The sequence below is a fragment of the Coffea eugenioides genome, unplaced genomic scaffold (assembly GCF_003713205.1).
Source record: "Coffea eugenioides isolate CCC68of unplaced genomic scaffold, Ceug_1.0 ScVebR1_3132;HRSCAF=4286, whole genome shotgun sequence".
In the NCBI taxonomy this organism is placed as follows: Eukaryota; Viridiplantae; Streptophyta; class Magnoliopsida; order Gentianales; family Rubiaceae; genus Coffea; species Coffea eugenioides.
Window position 1 is genome coordinate 75370 of NW_020863681.1, and position 20316 is coordinate 95685.

Consider the following 20316-nt stretch of genomic DNA (forward strand, 5'->3'; position numbering starts at 1 on the left):
GGGTTTAAACCCAAGCCTGCCTTTGACAAATTGGTCAGTGGGATTAAACCCAAGCCTGCCTTTCAATTAGCCCCAAAAATTAAGTATGATTGTCAAAAGGGGAAGATAGAAGGGAGCGCGGCGGATGCTGAGACATCGCCAACAAGAATTCAATTTGATTTTTCAAGAAACAAGAAATTGAATTTGATGATTTTTTTTTTGTTTTTTGGAATCTTTTTCAAAAATAATTTGCCCCAGTGTAGGGCCCTTCTTTCTTTTCTTTTTCCGGTATCGGTCTTCCACATTACTTGATGCTTCTCCAACGATTTCAGCCATGAATACCTGCACAGGGGGCTTGTCAAAGTACAATATGCACTTGAACTTCTTATTTTGAAAATTAATGCAACTAGTACTCATGAAAAGAACAGCGTGATTGATTCGAAATTCTCAAACGTATTACAAAAAATCTGTCCTAGTGTGAGCTTATTTTGTGAAGTCTCATGAATAAAAATTTGCCCAAATGTGGGCCCCTTTTGCCAAATCTCTCAAATGAGAATTTGCCCTAGTGTGGACCCATTTAATTGCAAAAAATTTGTTTGGATGACTCTCCATTTATTTGAACAAGGTAAGAAACTATGTTTCCTAACAGACAATTTCATGATGAATTTCTCAAAATAATACCAAATTACAAATGATTCCTTCCTTACTTTTAGCATCTGTGCTTAGAGTAGCGGGACACCACTTCTTGTTGACTCATCTTTCAGGACCAATTAAGTGGGGCGTTATTTCTGATTTGGAAATGGGAGGTCAAGATTTGTCTTGTGCCCAAATTGTATGTAATCCCTTCAATACCACATCTTAGTGAAAGCAAATAGTTTGTCACCCCTATTTCTTAAGAAAATTTAGTCAACATATAAGCTTTAAGCTTGCAACAAATGGGTAGAAACGATAGCTAAACATGTGAAAACTGGTTATACCCTTATGATCATGAGTGATTGATGGATTTCTTATGAGCATAATCCTCACTTTGGGTTGTCATGAAGGATAAGTCAGCGATGGACTTTATGAGCTTGTAACGTGGCTTGAAAATGATAGTTAAAGAATAAAACTTTCAAGGACATTGCACCGAAGATCGCATTTTTCCAAAATTGCCCCTATTTTGAACTCAAAGATCTCAGACTTTATTTGCATTTTCCTCACCATTCACTAGGGACTTTAGCGTCGAATTTTTCTACATTTTTCTTGCATTTACTTTTCTTGCTTTGCTTTTGCTTCTTTTTTTCCTCGACCTGGTGGGTTTTCACATGGTGAGTAGCGTCAACCCCATACCCAACCAATTCAGACATACAGCTAAAATTTTCGGCATCAGAAATTTTCTTGACAGGGCCGTTGAAAAGAACAGAAGTCAGGACTTTCGGCTTTTGTAATGGGGTCAGGTGGGGTGCTTAGAAAAGTTAAGGCTTGAAAGCGCATTTCAAAAGCGGTTTGAAGAATCCGAAATCGCATGGTTGCCAACCCTATTTTAGGGTTAAATCAGAATTTGCCCCAGTTCATGCTCGATTGAGGCTTTTTCTCTTTCATTTCCTTTCTTCTTTTGATTTTTCGGCCTTCTGCCATTCTTTTGAACTTTCACAAAATTTGCCCCAATTTATTTTTGAACTGAGGTTCTCTTTTCTTCTTTTTTCTTTCAATTTTGTTGCATTATCGCTTATCACTTCTTGAAACTTTTCCCGTTTCAACTCAACCTTGCCCCAGTGTGGGGTTTGCGATTCTCAGGGGTTGCCAAATGAAGTATTTTATTCTGAAGGTTCAAAAGGGATAACTAGGGATAGAATGTTTGATTGGAAAAGAAGAGGGCCTGACTTTTATTCCGTTCCTTACAATAACTCTGAAAGGAAACTTTCATTAATGCGAAATTTCTTGCATGTATCTGAATTAACTGACTGAGGAAGATCCTTGTTCATCCATATCTGTGAAACATAGGCGATTCGCGCGGACGAAACACTTCCTTTTCTTTTCTCTTCTTCTTTTTCCCCAAAATTGAAACCCAAATGGAATCAAATTTCTCCAATTTGTGATTCCCTCTTTTCTTTTAGTTTTAGCATTTTTGTTTTTCTCTTTTTTGGAAAATTCTCCAATCTTCCTCCCCAATGTGGGGTGCGATCATAGATGCTTTGAAAAGAACCACCAATTTTAGCTCAAATGAGGATGCAAGGGATAAATGGTGTTTAGGTTGTGGAAACGATGGCCAAAATATCATTCTTACACCTCATGACAACCAAAGTAACGAAATGGTCATTGAGAATCCATTCCCCTTTTAATATTTGAAAATTTTCCAATGTAGGGTAGTGATCATCAAGGCTCTTATTTGAAACGAAATTATTCTTTTCAGGCTCAAGTGGGGAGCAAATGATAATAATCTGTATAGATAGAGAGATGAACACTTGAAGTATCATTCCAAATTTTCAAAACAAACAAGAATAATGTACATTTTTTCTTTCACTTAGATGTAAATTGAATATAATTAGACACAGTGGACATTTCTCAAGCAAAGATCGCCCCAATTTGCAATTTATCAATCAATGTGACTGATTTTATTTTGGGGTTAAATAGAGGTGGGGAAAAATAGGAATTGTACAGTGAATGAGAAAAAGGTATCTCATTGGGTCTTATTGTAAGGATTTTAGAAAGCATACACTTGTGAATTTTCAGGCTAGAGGTTGAAAAAAATCTCAATTCGGTCTTATTTCTTAAATTCATCATGAAATCCCTCAAATAGCCAAGAAAGAATGAAATATACATTATTATATACAAATCAACAATTGTATAAATAAAAAACTTTATTGCTGAAAATGTTTGAAACAAAATTTCTACAAATGAGAAGAGAAAAACTTCTGTAAAGCTCCACATATGCACACTTGTTTGCCTCCTTTTCGAAACAGACTTTTTCTTTTCTTTGACAAATAATGATGAAGACTCTTAGAGGCTTTAGCCTAGCGCTTCCAAATAGATCCTTCATGTTTTCATTGCAAGGTCTGCCCAAGGATCAAATAATACTTGTAATTTTCACACTTTATTAGATCAGAATTGTTATCAGATATAGAAAAATATTCTTTACCTTATTGAAGCATTTTTATGAATGCAGGGGAGGGGGAAAAAAAGAAGAAAATACCATGAGTTAGTAAGCAAGACTATAAAATCGGTATGCATGTCCTATGGGAGAACCCTTTTATGCCAAGGATAGGCCTAGCATGAAAATGCAATCCTCTAGGGTAGGCACCATACAATACCTGATGGATCCGATCAATTTATTTGAGCGAAAAAATAATTTGAAAAAATTTGGTCAATTGAAGTGACGAGAGACATTTGTCACAATGAGGACAACGTCCGAATGGATCGATCACTTCGATTGAGACTAGAAGTTGCAAAAATGTACCGGTTTGACCTTGACGAACTTCCTATCAGAGAGATTGAAATTCATTGACAAATTTTCTCATGAAGCATGGGTCAAAACCCCAACCGATCAAATGGTTGGATACAATGGATGGTTTTCTCAAAATCGACTAGGTTTCCCAATTTGAAATTTGACATTGAAACCCTAATTGGTCAATGGATTTGAATGAAACTGACAATTTATTCAAAATCGAACGGATTACCCAAAAAAAGTAAACAGATCAAATGAATCGAATGAAATTGAAAATTTATTCAAAATTGACTGGGTCACCCTAAAAGGGGTAAACTGGTCAAATGAATTTAATGAAATTGATTATTTATTCAAAAATCAACTATATTGTCTTAAAATGAATGAATTGGCAAAATGGATCGATTGAATTGTCCAGCCATTGGTGATTTCAAAATTATTGAGATGCATTAGTCTATGAGCCTCCTAAAATCAAGATTTGGCCTCTATATTTATCGTCTCAACAATGAGGAATCATTTGTGAATTTCTTCAAATTAATGTCCTTTATGCAAGGAAAATTTTACCAATTTTACTTAAAATGGCCAAAAGATGATTGTTAAATGCCCATATTCTAATGTGCAAAAATCGCTTTGCCGTCTTTGAAAAGATCGGATCCTACCTTACCTCGTGCACTACCCCTTTGGATGGTACAGGAAATACAAACGTGCAAGTCTCATTGGATTATATATCCGAGACACAGGGTGGCTTATTCCTAACACGGGATCCCCTAAATGGCATTCCCTTCTAGGGTTTATGCATGATGCCATTTTATCAAAGTGAATAAATATGCAGTACACCAAGAAAATGTGACCTAAAGGAACCCCCTTTTTGTATGCCGGGATGAGCCTAAAATGAAATGTATTCATGTTACAAGTTCGAAGCATTGAATTTAAACGTGTCACATCAAACGGGGTAGGCTCCTAGAGAGTACCATGCCAGGACTCTTATTTCCTAGGGTTTATGAATGCAAGTGGAGACAAAACCAAAGAGAGTTAGTTTAATCAGGTATAACACATAACACATTGTAGCAAAAAAATATAAAGAGATAAAAGGAAAAGAGGGGTTGGATCCCTCCCCTCGTGGATAGTGTCACTAATAAGGTGAGGCAGACTCTACCCTAGGTAAACTATCATGGATGCATGCGGTATTGGCTCACTAATGCATCTAGACTCGATAGGTTTTAGGTTCCCGAGCCTTCAGACTTGGAAACCAAAGGTCATCAATCCCAAGGTTCTTTGTCGGTGGCTCGAGCGATTCCCCAGACACTGCTACGCACACGTCGTGTCACGGCCACATGTCTGAGCGAATCTATCAAAAATCCTCAACCTTCAACTAAAAGCTAAAGGCTATTAACCCAAAGCTTAAAGCAGAAGATTGAGTGACCCCTTGGATCATGCTACGCACACGTCCTGTGTGCGGATCACACGTCCAAGTGGGTCGCCTAATCCTAATAGGGTGGAGTGGCGTGACAAGCCACTAAAAGAAAAATAAATGAGGCGTAAATAATTAAAGCGTATGCACGTATGCTAGTGCTCCTTTTTGGAGGGAAGGGATCGAGAACCAACGCGAGGCTCTAGGGTAATGTCCCCCACCCAAATGCAATGCAAATCGCGGAATCACATAAATAAACCATTCATCCATCAAATCAATCGTACGCAAATGTATGAAGGAGTGAGTTGATACGCGCGAAATGTAAAAAACCCTAAAAGGAAAAATGCAACCCTAAACATCCAAATGTGATCTATGAAAAGGTTAAAAAAAGAAAAGCATAGACTAAATCAAATGCTCGGACTCTCTAAGTCCCCAGTGGAGTCGCCAGCTGTCGTACCCCATTTTTATAAGAAAAATAAATGGTTTGAGAAGTGAATTTTTTGATTGAAAATATGATTTTTGATTTAAAAGAAAATGGGCCTAAATGGGGTTTGTAATGCGACGATTTGGGCCCAAATTATAGTTTAAAAAGGGTTTTTGAAATAAAAATCGGAGTCGCCACTTGGTATTGAGTTAAGGTGTACCCAGTCACCTAAAAGTGAATTTTTTTTTAGAAAAAATAGAAAAACCCTTTTTAAACGACTCCAAGTCTACGTAAATCAAAGGAAAAGGTTCGGGAGTCACATTTGAAGAGAGGGAAGGCAAGGATAAAAATCCGAGTAACCCTTTCGACCTAACCAAGGCTAGTTGCGTGATTTAGTCAAAGATTTTCTTACTCTTAACCTAAAAATTTATCACATTTGGATGTACTATATGAATGCAAACCCTAGACCTAGGAGGGTGTTGAGGGTTCGAAATTTCTCTTCAAAGCTCAATTGGTGACAATCACATTAATTGTGATGCCCAATGTGGACTCTTTGGAGAGGTCACGAATGATGCAAAAATATGAGACTCTAAGAAAAGAAAAGGAAAATAAAAATAATTATACAAATATACGTGGCCTAAAGGAATGCATCATGTCGGGTACGGGGGACTAATGTTCGTGACTCAATTTTCCCTTTTATAGAGGGAATACGAGCGTGCTAAGGCTAGAAAGCCAAACTCGTCCATATCCCATATTCAAGGGGGTAATCTCTAGTCTAATCAGGCAAAATGCACTAATCTACCCCCTAATTTCCTAAATGAGATGCAAATCTAAATGTTATATATACATAGGGGTAAGGGATATTTTATTAGAGGAAATATTATGTGAAAATGATAAAAATCCTAAAAATGAAAAAATATGCATGAAGTGTAACGTAATCATACAAACATGATCTAGCGAGGGAGGTCCCTAAGGATCTAGTATTGGACTAGCCCATGTCTATGGATCCTCACTAGCATTGAACTAGTGGGCAATCGGAACAAAAGCCACAGCTAGCGTTGGACTAGTGTGGTGATGGGAAAGGAATCACAGTTAGCATTGGACTAGTGTGATAACATGCATTTATTATAGTCTAGTAAATCAGATAAATCATAATAAAGCAAATAAACACATAAATCACATAAAATATATAGCACATAGGCATGATATCTAGATGCAAGACCCTAAGAAAGCGATTAAAAACATAGGTAGACAAACATGCAAGCAAAATGAAACAAACAAACAAATGAAGCCCTATCTATTACATTGGGGAGGCCCTACTACAATCTAAGAGGGGGAAAAGGAATAAATACCTAACTATTACAAATTTGGCATTCAAATGCCTCCAAATAATTACATTAGGAAAAAAAATGGAGTTAAAGAACAACCAATAAAAATAAAATAAACAAGCACGCAATAAAACATGCAAAATTCACGAAAAAAGCACATAGGAGCACGTTGAAAAATAAAATCAAGGAGATAGAGATTACCTCCCTTGAAGTTGGAGCTCTAATGAAATGCAATCACTTATTTACCCTCCAAAAACAAAGAAAGGGTCAAGGCATCACTTTAATTAACAAATAATCGTGAAGTTGAATCAATTAAAATCATGTAAACAACCTATATTCAAGAAATTAAATCAATGAAGGACTTGATTACAAAAATTAATAAAGCCTTGGGGTCAAATTATAAGAAAAATAAAGTTTAGGGGCCTATTTGCAATTAAACCTGGGGCCCAATTTAAAGAGATCAAATGTTTTTAGGGCCATAATATAATTAAGGAAAAAAAAATCCAGGGACTGATTTGCAAAACCAGTTACCGGATTCTTAATCAAACTGGCCATTGGGCCATTTTATTTATTCCTTGGGCTGAAACCCTCCCCAGCCCAACCGAAAGCCCTAAGAGGACAAGCAGGCTAGCCTATCTTACGTCCAAGCAAAACTCAACTAAAACATATGGGCTTTATCTCTTAAACCTATGCCAACAACCCAGAAAAACAAGTCACTAATCCATTTGTCAAACCCAACCAACAATTCCAAACCAAACCTCATCTTATTTCATGAAAACCCAACATGATAAAAACCCAACTAAAAATTACCAAACTCTGATTATGCATTAAATTCCAGAATTAATCTATCAAAAAAAAGTCACATAAAATATGCAAACAGAGGATTAAACTTGAAAGGGCGAAATTAGTTCGATTTTTCCAGATTTTGAGCCACAGTAGTATTATATACAAACTAAAGGGTTAAATGCACTCAAATTAGGAACCTGATTGAAAATATTACAACAGTTTCGGGGGGCAAATTATGAAGTTCTAAAACTTCTGGGGTTATATCACAATGGAAGGGGAAATCGAAGGACTGGAATCATAAACTTAAAGAAGTAATCATCTTCCCCAAGCGGCCCAAACGTTTGCTGCCATCTTTCTTTGCAGACGGCAATCCGAAAACTCAGGTCTGGCCACTCCCCAATCAAAACGACAATCACACAAGCTCTTTCTCATACCATTTCAATTCGAATTCATATGATGGGAAGCATAAAGAAACAAAAATAAATAAATAAATAAATAAATGCAAGACTGCAATACATCAAAATTTCTCAGGTGCGAGGAAATGAACCTGCTGACTTAGCCGGTTCTTTAACATGAAAGAAAAAAAAATGCAAACGAATCTTCTTTCAATAAGGATTTTCAGTCAGGCATTTTGTCGAACAGGTTAGGGGCATCAAAAATTTCACTAATCTTCTACTCAATTAAAGCTATATTCAGCCCTACAATTTACAGCAAACCCAAAAGAATACAGTTTAATCAACATACAGAAAAGGCCATGAACAATCGACGTAAAATTTGAAACAACATGCTAACGGCAGACATGGACGTTCATCAGCAAACATGCTCTGAAATCTTTCAAAGCTTATGTTCGAATGAAGACTGAAATGTAAAGGAGAAGATTAACTTACAGTGGTCTCTCACGGTGAAGGTTCGTGGATGACAGTGGCGGATTCCGACGGGATGGTGGTGGCGGCTCTTCACGAGTGCGGCAGTTCCGGCTGCTCTGTTTTTCCGTAGCTAATTTCCTTCCTTTCCTTGCTTGCCTCACTCTCAATCTGCTAGAAATTTCCCTTGCTTTTTCGCCGACGTCCCCTTCCCCTCTTTTCTTACCCTCTGTTTGATTTTTCTTTTTCTTCCTAGACCTTTTACTCCGTCCGCCGCCCCTATTTCCTTGCCCTCTGTTTTTCTTTAGCTCTGTTTTCCTCTCCAGCCGCAAGCCTCATCGTCTCTGTCTCTCTCGTTTTGTCCCCCAAATTCACAGGCTTTCCTTTCTTTTTGTTGTCCGCTGCCCTTTTCTTTCCTCTATTTAGCTCAACCCCAAAACCTCTCTCCGTCGCTTGTTTCCCATTTCTTGTTCCCCGTAGCTCTCTCCAACTCCCCTTGCTCTTTTTCTGTGTTTCTCTTCCACCAAACCTAGCCGCTCCCATGAAGCTTCTTTCTTGCCCTTTTTCGGCTCTCTGTTTTTTCTTTTTTTTAGCCCAGCCGCCCCTAAACTCCCCTCTCTCGTTTCTTTTCTCATTTCTTCACTCAACCAGCCGTCCCCCAAAAGCCTCCCCTGTTTCTCAAGCTCTCAGACCAAGCTTTTTCTTCTCCTCTCCGTTCGAGCTCCTTCCTCTACCTCCTCGCTAATCCTTTTTTTTTTCATTTTCTTTCCCCCAAAAATTCCTTAAACTTACCAAGTGTCCCTAACACCTCACCCCTTAGGTGCTTAGTTGTCTAAAACATAAAAGGGACACTTGTCCAAATGCATGCCTCCCCACTTGTCATTTTCACTCTTTTTTCCTTTTTCTCTTTTTTCCCCTTTTTCTTTTGTTTTTTTCTGAAATTTAGTATGAAAACAAAAATAAATAAAAAATAAAATAAACTAGAACAAAATAAAATAAAAATAAAAACCCTAGAATTGAAGCAAGTAAACCTATTAAATTAATTAAACAAATAAAGTTAAAAAATCAAAAATATTGTGTTTACAGGTTACAAACAACTCCTAAAACCCATCATTTTTACCAAGATCAACTCAACTTGAAAGAATCGCGTAGCGCTAAAATTTTGGGCAGCATGCCCTCTGTATTTACCTATTTTTCCAACCACTTATGGCTTCATTATTTTCCTCAATCAATCCCAAAGTCATACGCAATATACATTCATCATAACAGCCATTCAATAGGCTCAAAATCATTCAAGTACAAGATTTAACTAGGAAATGATCGAAAATAAACTTCAAGCTATGAAACCAAAAAGGCAGATTCACCGCTACTTAGCGTATCGGACCTAACTGAAACTATGCTTATTGGATTGATGTGCAAGTTATACCGTTTCGAAGCTAAGACAGAGGGATATAACTTTGATGAAGACTACTTAGTCCAGTTTTCACCCTAACTAGGTCAAATTTACCAAAACAACCCCAGATTTTCCAGTTTGAAGTTTACTTGGGCAGTCCTGATTCATTCAGTCATATCTCAGCACATACAACTCCAATTCAAGTGATTCGAAAGCCATTTGAAAGCTAAGATACAAGGCTATAATTTGTAAGAGACATCAACAACCAAATCAGTAGTATTCCCGGTCAAAATGACCAATTACCAAAGCTGATTACCAGGTTCGGACAGAAACAGGGCAGCAGGGGTATTTCGGTCTTTTCACAGGCTACGTTGCTCCGATTATCCTGAAATTTTGTAGGAATCTATAAAATATCATTCCCTACAACTTTCATGTTTTAATCAAAGGCTAATTCGGCCTCTAACTAGGTCCAACAGTGCCAGGAAGAATAGTGAGAAATTGGAACCCTAACCTGAAAATTTCGGTTGAAAGCGGAAATTTTCCGCAAATAGCTACAATTTACACCCTAAGGCTTCATTCTAAACCATTCCCAACCATCATCCATGGACACACAATATTAATCATATGAAAACAGAAAAATCATGAATAAATATAAAACTTCACCAATTTCTACCAAAAATCATGAAACAACACCTAATATCACCACTTCATCTCATATAAGTCGCTAATTAAACATTATTGAGAAGAAAGAGAGGTCCCTTAGTTACTTACCTTAACAACCCAAGAAAAGGAGCAACTTTGCACCTTAATCCTCCAAACCACTCCACAACCAAGCTTAACTTCACTAAACTAAGAGGTTTTATGGAGAAATTTGAAGATTAAACGGTTTAATTGAGAGATTGGGCAAGATTAGAGGTAAGATGGTAGAGAGTTTTCTTTTCTTTTTTGCTTGGAGAGAGCCGGCCAAGAAGAGGAAGAAAATGGTGAATTTTTGGTCAATTATTATTAATTTGGTAAAGTAATGAATAGTGGTAAAAAATGCAAGATTTAATCATATGGTGACACTTGTCACCCTATTTAATGCATGCATATCCCTTTGTTTCCTCAACTCTCATCCATATGGTATCCTCTAATTATCTCTTCGCACCTAGTAAATTAAACCCTGTATACAAAACTTAACCCAATTGGCCGAATTTTATCGAATTTTCCGCACTAGCGGGTCTCACGTCCGATATACGTTCTTAATTTCGCAAAAACTACTAGCGGGTCTCACGTCCGATATACGTTCTTAATTTCGCAAAAACTAACCGATACTAGAAAAATCATCTAAAAACTATATTTACTCATAAAATTTATCCGGAACATTTTCCTAATAAAGAAAATGCAGAAAAACATGCCATTAAATAGAATAAAACCTAGAAAATGAGAAAATTTACAGGTTCTCACACTTTTGGTGACTTATGATGTAAGATTTGAATGTCCCATTAAGGAAGCGACTTTTCTTCATTTCGACTTTTATTATTTTGGTTGTTATTCTTTAAGTTTGAATTGGACGTATCGAGTCCTGGTGAGAGTTAGGCAGGCATCCCGCCGATATCCTTTGGTTCGCCTTAGGGCGAAGTGGGGGCGTCACACAAATGACTTGAATATGGAAGATATCATGAATTAGTGAAGCTGGTATAAATTTCCAGCTTGGGTGCATAAATTTCAGTTTAGGGTTTCATTTTCTAACTTGAGTAGGTAATGGTTATATGCTTGATTTAGTGAGTTATTGGCTTGGTATGTATATGCTTGAGTTGAGGCTGTTTTGTGGTAAGAATGAAGCCTTGAATTGGGTGGAAAAGTAGTAAACAAAAAGGAGGTGCTGCTGAAAATTTTCTGCAGGAACCCTTGAGCAGTCTTGGAAAATCTGTTATATCTTGATGTAGAAAACTAGTATTGAGTTCTGTTTATTGCATTTGAAACTAGATTCAGAGTACTTTATACCGTGTAAATTTCATAATTTTTCTCAATTCCTATGAATATCTATGAATTTTCAAAGTTGACTGAAATTACATACATGTTCTGTCTTTTATTGGATGAAGCAGCAATTTGAGGCTCGGATTTGACTGACTTATGGACTGAATCAGCTTTTGGACAAAGCATGAAAGCTATTGGGATTTGAGTTAACTTTCTATCTCCAAAATTTTAGATCAATTGGATCATTTTAGCTTATGATTTGGTCAGAACACTCCTGACTATGTAAAAACTCTCATTTTCCTGACCTATTTTTCATGTGTTTCTGACTGTCCATTTTTTACTAAAAAAAAATGGGAGATCTTGGTCATGATGTCTTCATAGGAAATGTAGGTCTATGTCTTAGCTTTGAAATTCCATAAAATTTGCCTCAATCCGATAACCGTAGCTTCAGTTGTGATCAAAACACCAAAGGATGGCAAAGCTACCATCTTAATTGTTTTTCGTTACCTTTCTTTTGTTTTCCGTTTCCTTGGTCCGACTTAACATGTACTTCTCAAGTGTTCTAAAACTGATTTCTAACATTCTAAAGAAGTATTCAAAACATGATTTTAGTTGCACATATTGGCTTTGAACTTAACCATTTTTTATCATTTTCTTTTACAAATCACGCGTGCATCTTGCCTATATGACTTACTATACTTTTCATGCCTTTTTCTTTTGATATAGAAATATAAGTTATGCAGCTTGCACTCATGTATGATTAGCTCTTTGATAGCATCATAGTACGTGACCACGTCTACAATGGCTCGAGTGATCAAGGGGGTGAGGATCGCATGCAAGCTCCAAGTGGATCCATTACTAGAGCTCGAGCAAAGAGACTTCGTGAGCAACTCAGTGTACTTATTCAGGCCATACACAAGTCCTTTGAAGGATTCGTACACTCAAGTGAAGGTGATTGCGGTCCGGTATTGAGCATTGAAGCTACACCTGAGTATTAGGGTCTTATCAAACCCTAGTTAGTGAGATTCGCATTATAGTCATTTAATTCCACATTAGTTGATTAGATTGAATAATTGGCTAAGTGCATGTTGCACATAGAAATGCCAAGGGAAGATTACTTTTTAGTCATCATTATTTGTTAAGGTGAGCTGCCTTGGAGGGAAAGCCCACATGAGGCCCGATCCATCGAGGGCCCATATTAGCACACCTTTAGTTCCTTTTCCTTACTAGTTTAGGGTTTACTTGTAGCCTATAAAAGGCACCCCATTACTCCCACAAAGGTACACACTTTTATGATAAAAATATTGAGAGAGTTTTCTCCATAGCTTTCGAGCAAACCTTGAACAACTTAGAGTTATACTCTAGTGTTCTTGTTCGGCTTATCAATTCAAGAATCGCACTTGAATTGTGGCGCCTTCTACACTTGCCTGAGGTTCACTAATTCGTTTGATTACGGGTTGAGATAGTATCAACAAGTTCGTAGTCACGGGGATTAGAGGGGTCGTAGGGTTTCCGCTGCCACTGTTTCTTGCATCCGACGTCAAATCCAACAAGCGATCTTGGGTCGCGAATCTCTTCACCAACGAGATTCGTATCAGCTGGTATAAGAGCTAGCTTGTTTGTAACATCGTTATCCCTCTTTTCGTGCCTTAATTCGTATCTGTCTCGGTAGCTCAAAAAAAAAAAATTTTTTTTGTGCACGTTGCATTCTGGCCGCGAGTTCCTGGCCGCGAGTTTCCTTTGTTTACGAGTCTGGTCATCATTGTTTGTTTCTGTCTTGTTGTCGTCTTCAATTTCTAGAATTTCTGGAAGTCAAGTGTGTTGTGTTTGGTTTGGTGGTGTGGATTCCAGCAGTCGCTAAAATCAAAAAAAAAAAAAGAAACAAACCCACACCGCTAGTGTTCTTATTGTCGCTTCCGTATTGCTGTGTCCGTTGAACCTTGTGCAATCTGTGCCTTGTTATTGCCAATTACTGCTGAGTCTCGGGTGGATAAATCTGGTCATGTCTTGCTGATTGTTTTCTCCACCGCTTGGGACCAGCAAATTGAAGAATCAAGCGGTGCTAGTAACATCGAGTCATAGGAGTTCGGTCCGTGCCGCACTTGCTTTGGCAAGTCTGTCCGAATTGTCCCCTGATTGTTGTGCTTGTCCATTGCTCAGTTTTTTGTCTATTGCTTTTGTGATTAAGTCCCAAACCTGAGTCAAAAAAAAAAAACAAACGGGGGGCAAGAAAAATTCTGGTCAGTGTTCCTTTCAAGTCCCAAACCTTGTCGAATTGTGGTTGGTTCTAAAGCTGTTCTTGGTCCGTGTCTTAGTTATTTATTTTCTAGGAGAATATTGGTACCTTGTTCTTGAATTTCGTAAGCAAAACTTCACGGTTTCTTGGAGCTCTTGAAGAGGTTCTTGATCCTTTGAAATCTGGAAATTTGCAGCGATATTCTTGAAGCTATTTGCTGGAAATTTTTGTGTTTGGTTTACAACTCTTGATTGTTAAAGGTTGGTCTATACCTGGTGCTGAACCTTGACCCGTTTGGGAACCAAAACCTAGCCTATCTGATTACCAAAAAAAAAAACACTGAGAATCAAACAGGCCGCACTTAAACTCAGCCAGACCTGGGAAAATTCTGGGTAGCCTAGACCAGTGTTCATTCGAAGCTGTTGCTGTAAAAAAAAAAAAAACAAAAAAAACAGCAAGCACATTCGAAACAAGAGTGTCTTGCATGCTTTTATTGAATTGGGAAACCCATTCGGCTGAACAACTAGAAAAAAAAAATAAAGAAACAGCCGCTACAAGGGTTCTACACCAACCAGCTTCTAAAACCGAAGGGGCTACCAACGTCATCCTATTTCCTAATTTATAGCCACCACTTGCCCATACTTATCCCCAGTCTTGGTACCCTTTCCAAGCACTTGGGAAAGGATCCAGTCGGCTGAACTTCAAAAAAAAAAAAAAACCAAAAGGGACCGACAAGACCAAGTGGCCCTCCAACTCACTTGTCTTCTATTTGGTAGCCGGTCCTTCCCTGGAGTTACTCCTAAGGTGTGTCCACACCTCTGCAACAAAAAAGAAACCAGCACCTTGAGTCAGCTAGAACAAGAGTAAACATTCCACGAAAATCCAGCAAAGCAAAAGGACCAATTTCCTTGTCGGTTAGAGCATTGAGCATCGTTCGTAATTTTTTGTAGCTTTTGTGTCCATTCTTTTTCTCATTTTTACTCTTGAATATATTCTACCACTCCATTCCTAGTGTCCTAATTTTGTTTTCCAAGAAAATCTCTACTCTTACGAATCTCAAATTCTAGCGTGAACTTGATTTTTAAGCTAAATTTGAGCACTTGAGGAGTTCTACTTTCTTCAAGGTTTTGCAAGGGGCTGTGAGAAAATATTTTGGTAAGCTTATTAGAGTGATCTGAGTGACCATACACGAGTGTGAGCGTATACACTTAGGGAGTGAAGTGAGACAAAAAAAAAAGTTACTTTTTCCCCTATTTCTTTTCTTTGCTATTAACCCTTGCAGGTACACTTGAGACTCCATGTCTAGTGGAAACGAAGGAGTATCCCGTCCCATGAACTTTGAACAGATGATGGAGCAAATGGAGAGGCGTTTCCAACGCATGCTAGAACCCATTCAAGATGAGTTGCTGCAACTCCGAGCGTCTGGAACACCAAAAACCTCTAAGTCCATGCGAAGGCGAAGGGACGTGGAGGAGTCGTCCGATGGTTCCAATAATGATGATGATGATGAGGAACCTCGAATTCGACCAAGGCAAAGGAACCAGACTGGACCTACCGATGTATTCAAGGGAATCAAGATGCAAATCCCTGAGTTCAAAGGACGGTCCGATCCCGAGGCCTTTCTCGAATGGTTATCCAAGATCGAAATGGTCTTTTCTTGCCAAAACTACACCGAGGTGCAAAAGGTGCAATTGGCCACCATGGAATTCACTGAGTACGCTGTGGTTTGGTGGGACCAAATCAAGAAGTCTAGAAGGAGAAATGGGCTACCTGAGCTCATTCCATGGCCCGAGCTTCGAGCCATGATGCGCACCCGCTTTGTACCTGGACATTACACTAGGGATTTATACCACCGGTTACAAACCTTAGTCCAGGGCAACCGGAGTGTGGATGAGTACCACAAGGAGATGGAGATCCTGATGCTTAGAGCGGATGTACAGGAGGATCCTGAAGCCACCATGGCGAGATTCTTGAGCGGGTTACGACCCGATATTGCTGAACGAGTGGAACTTCAACATTATATGGAGTTGCATGAGCTTGTAGACAAGGCTATTAAGGTCGAGCAAAGGCTCAAGAGGAGGGGTACCACTCGATCGAATTTCGGCAATACCACCTACTCTACCAACCGCCCATTCCAACCAAGGAATGATTCTCGGCCTTCACCAAATGCTCCTACACCAAAGCCGAGATTCGAGGGAGGTAAGGTGGGCAACCCTAGTATTAGTAAGCCGCCCTCTTCTACTCCAAAATTTGAGGAGCCTAGGGTACAAACTAGAGCTCGTGATACTCGATGCTTCAAATGCCAAGGTAGAGGCCATATTGCTAGTCAATGTCCCAATCAAAGGACTATGATTATGATGCAAAATGGTGAGATCGTGAGTGAGGACGAAGCCGAGTACGATGGCATACCACCTCTTGACGGAGGTAGTGATGGGGAATCGCCAAATGAAGAGGAGTTTAGTGCACCCGAGGGTCATTTTGGGACTGCATTGGTTGCAAGGAGAGCATTAACTGCACGTGTTAAGGAGGACGAGCTTCAACGGGAGAACATTTTCTACACCAGGTGCTTCGTCAACCAAGCACTTTGTAGTGTGATTATTGATAGTGGGAGCTGCACAAATGTTGCTAGTTCACTCATGGTGGACAACTTGAAGTTGCCTACAAGGGATCACCCGCGACCCTACAAACTCCAATGGCTTAACAACTCTGGGGAGGTTCGAGTAACCAAGCAGGTTCTTATATCCTTCCAAATCCATAAATATTCTGATGAAGTATTATGTGATGTAGTTCCTATGTAGGCTAGTCACATTATACTAGGTAGGCCTTGGCAGTTTGACAGACAGGTGACTTTTGATGGTGTGACTAATAAGTATAGCTTCTTGTACAACAGTAAGAAAGTCACACTAGCTCCCCTTTCCCCCAACAAGTGCATGAGGACCAATTGAAATTGCAACAAGAGTTTGAGAAGTATAGTGCAAAAAGGAAAGAAAATGAGAGAGCCGAGGCAAAAAAGGAGAGGAAAAAGGCTATAGATAGCTCGGCAAGTGAGGTAAAAATCGAGGGAAAACAAATGCTCCTGATAAAAGCCAAGAAAGTGAGGAAGTTAATGAGAGATGAGCAGCCACTTCTTATGCTTGTTAGCAAGGAAGTAGCTCTGAATGTGCATGAACTTGATACTGATATACCTCTCGAGGTTAAGTCTCTTTTACAGGAGTACGCTGATGTCTTCCCCGAGGACGTCCCAAGTGGATTGCCACCACTTAGGGGCATTGAACATCAAATTGACTTCATCCCTGGAGCTTCATTGCCAAATCGCCCAGCTTACAAGAGCAACCCGGAGGAGACTAAGGAGTTGCAAAGGCAAGTGGACGAGTTGCTAGGCAAAGGATGGGCACGTGAGAGTTTAAGCCCGTGTGCTGTTCTAGTCATTCTGGTGCCCAAGAAAGATGGTACGTGGAGAATGTGCACCGATTGTAGAGCCGTAAATGCCATCATGGTAAAGTATCGCCACCCTATACCTCGCTTAGATGACATGCTTGATGAGTTACATGGGGCTGTGTTCTTTACCAAAATTGATCTCAAAAGTGGGTACCATCAAATTAGGATTAAGGAGGGGGATGAATGGAAAACTGCCTTCAAGACTAAGTATGGATTGTATGAGTGGTTAGTAATGCCTCTTGGGCTAACTAATGCACCTAGTACCTTCATGAGGTTAATGAATCATGTTCTGCGTCCATTCTTAGGAAAATTTGTGGTAGTTTACTTTGATGATATCTTAATTTATAGCAAGTCTTATGATGAGCATCTAGAGCATATTAGGGCTGTTATGGATGTACTTCGAAGAGAGAAGCTCTATGCCAATCTCAAGAAGTGTAATTTTTGCACTAACGAGCTTGTGTTCCTAGGGTTTGTTATAAGTGCGCAGGGAATGAAGGTGGATGATCAAAAGGTGCAAGCTATTCAAGAGTGGCCGACACCACGGTCCGTGGGTGATGTTCAAAGCTTCCATGGACTTGCGGGTTTCTATAGGAGATTCGTGAGGGACTTTAGCACTATTGCTGCACCCTTGACCGAGTTGATCAAGAAGATTGAGAACTTCCATTGGGGAGATTCTCAAGAACAAGCCTTTCGCACTTTAAAGCACAAACTCACACATGCACCTGTACTTGCTTTACCTGACTTTTCTAAGACATTTGAAATTGATTGTGATGCTTCAGGTATTGGAGTTGGAGCTGTGTTGAACCAAGGAGGAAGACCTATTGCCTACTTTAGTGAGAAACTCAATGGGGCTGCACTAAACTACTCAACTTATGATAAAGAGTTGTACGCCCTCATTCGAGCACTACAAGTGTGGCAACACTACTTAAGGCCTAAGGAGTTCGTGATACACACCGATCATGAGTCCCTTAAGTACCTTAAGGCCCAGCACACCTTGAGCAAGAAGCATGCAAGATGGATTGCATTCGTGGAGTCCTTTTCGTACGTGATTAAATACAAGGCTGGTAAGTCTAATGTGGTTGCGGATGCACTCTCCCGAAGGTACTCTCTACTCACCTCCTTAGATGCTAAGTTGTTAGGGTTTGAGCTGATTAAAGAGCTCTATACCCAAGATAGTGACTTTGGTGAGCTTTACACTTCTTGCAAACACACTGGGCAAGGTAAGTTCTTCATTTCCGATGGATACTTGTTTTGTACCAATCGGCTTTGCATCCCACATGGATCACTCCGAGAACTCTTGGTAAGGGAATCCCACTCAGGTGGACTTATGGGACACTTTGGGGTTGATAAGACTCTTGTCATGCTGCAGGAACACTTCTATTGGCCGCACATGAGGAGAGATGTTGCACGGGTGGTGGAACGGTGCTTAGCTTGTAAGAAAGCTAAATCCAAGGTACACCCGTATGGCCTTTACACCCCATTACCTATTTCTAGTGCACCATGGGTAGATATTTCTATGGATTTTATACTTGGTTTGCCTAGATCCAAGTATGGCCATGACTCCATTTATGTGGTAGTGGATAGGTTCTCTAAAATGGCATACTTCATTGCTTGTCATAAAACGGATGATGCATCTCATATTGCTAACTTATTCTTTAAAGAGGTTGTGAGATTGCATGGCATTCCTAGGACCATTGTATCTGATAGAGATGTTAAATTTCTGAGCTACTTTTGGAAGACACTCTGGTCTAAGTTAGGCACCAAATTGCTATTCTCTACTGCTAGTCACCCCCAAATGATGGCCAAACTGAGGTGGTGAACCGTACATTAGGTACTTTGTTGCGTGCCATCATCAAAAAGAACTTGAAATCATGGGAAGAGTGTTTACCTCATGTTGAGTTCGCTTATAATAGGGCTATCCATTCTACTACTGGTTTCTCTCCATTTGAATGTGTTTATGGCTTTAATCCGCTAACACCACTTGATCTAGTGCCATTACCCAGTACTGAGCGCGTACATTTGGATGGTAAGAAACGTGCAGAGTTTGTTAAGCACCTGCATGAGAAAGTCAGGGCTAACATTGAGAGGAGAACTGCTCAATATGTCAAGCAACCTAACAACGGTCGCCAAAAGTTGATCCTTGAACCTGGAGATTGGGTGTGGTTACACATGCGCAAGGAACGTTTTCCTGAACAAAGGAGAAACAAATTACAACCACGGGGTGATGGACCCTTTCAAGTGTTGGAGCGCATCAATGACAACGCCTACAAACTTGATCTTCCTGGTGAGTATGGCGTTAGTGCTACATTTAATGTTTCTGACTTAGCCCCTTTTGATGCAGATGATGCTTTTGATTTGAGGGCAAATCCTTCTCAAGAGTAGGGGAATGATAGCATCATAGTACGTGACCACGTCTACAATGGCTCGAGTGATCAAGGGGGTGAGGATCGCATGCAAGCTCCAAGTGGATCCATTACTAGAGCTCGAGCAAAGACACTTCGTGAGCAACTCAGTGTACTTATTCAGGCCATACACAAGTCCTTTGAAGGATTCGTACTCTCAAGTGAAGGTGATCGCAGTCCGGTATTGAGCATTGAAGCTACACCTGAGTATTAGGGTCTTATCAAACCCTAGTTAGTGAGATTCGCATTATAGTCATTTAATTCCACATTAGTTGATTAGATTGAATAATTGGCTAAGTGCATGTTGCACATAGAAATGCCAAGGGAAGATTACTTTTTAGTCATCATTATTTGTTAAGGTGAGCTGCCTTGGAGGGAAAGCCCACATGAGGCCCGATCCATCGAGGGCCCATATTAGCACACCTTTAGTTCCTTTTCCTTACTAGTTTAGGGTTTACTTGTAGCCTATATAAGGCACCCCATTACTCCCACAAAGGTACACACTTTTATGATAAAAATATTGAGAGAGTTTTCTCCATAGCTTTCGAGCAAACCTTGAACAACTTAGAGTTATACTCTAGTGTTCTTGTTCGGCTTATCAATTCAAGAATCGCACTTGAATTGTGGCGCCGTCTACACTTGCCTGAGGTTCACTAATTCGTTTGACTACGGGTTG

At 39.5% G+C, this 20316-nt stretch overlaps 1 protein-coding gene across 1 annotated transcript; it reads left to right on the top strand.

Annotated features, from left to right (window-relative positions):
* The first annotated feature begins 15149 nt into the window (after positions 1 to 15149).
* LOC113757552 lies at positions 15150 to 16598 on the top strand. Its single transcript, XM_027300762.1, has one exon. The coding sequence runs from the start codon at positions 15150 to 15152 to the stop codon at positions 16596 to 16598; it is 1449 nt and encodes a 482-aa protein (XP_027156563.1).
* The last annotated feature ends 3718 nt before the right edge of the window (positions 16599 to 20316 follow it).

Excerpts from the sequence above, each read along its gene's own strand:
- LOC113757552 (XM_027300762.1), top strand. The coding sequence starts at position 15,150 with ATGGAGCAAATGGAGAGGCGTTTCCAACGCATGCTAGAACCCATTCAA.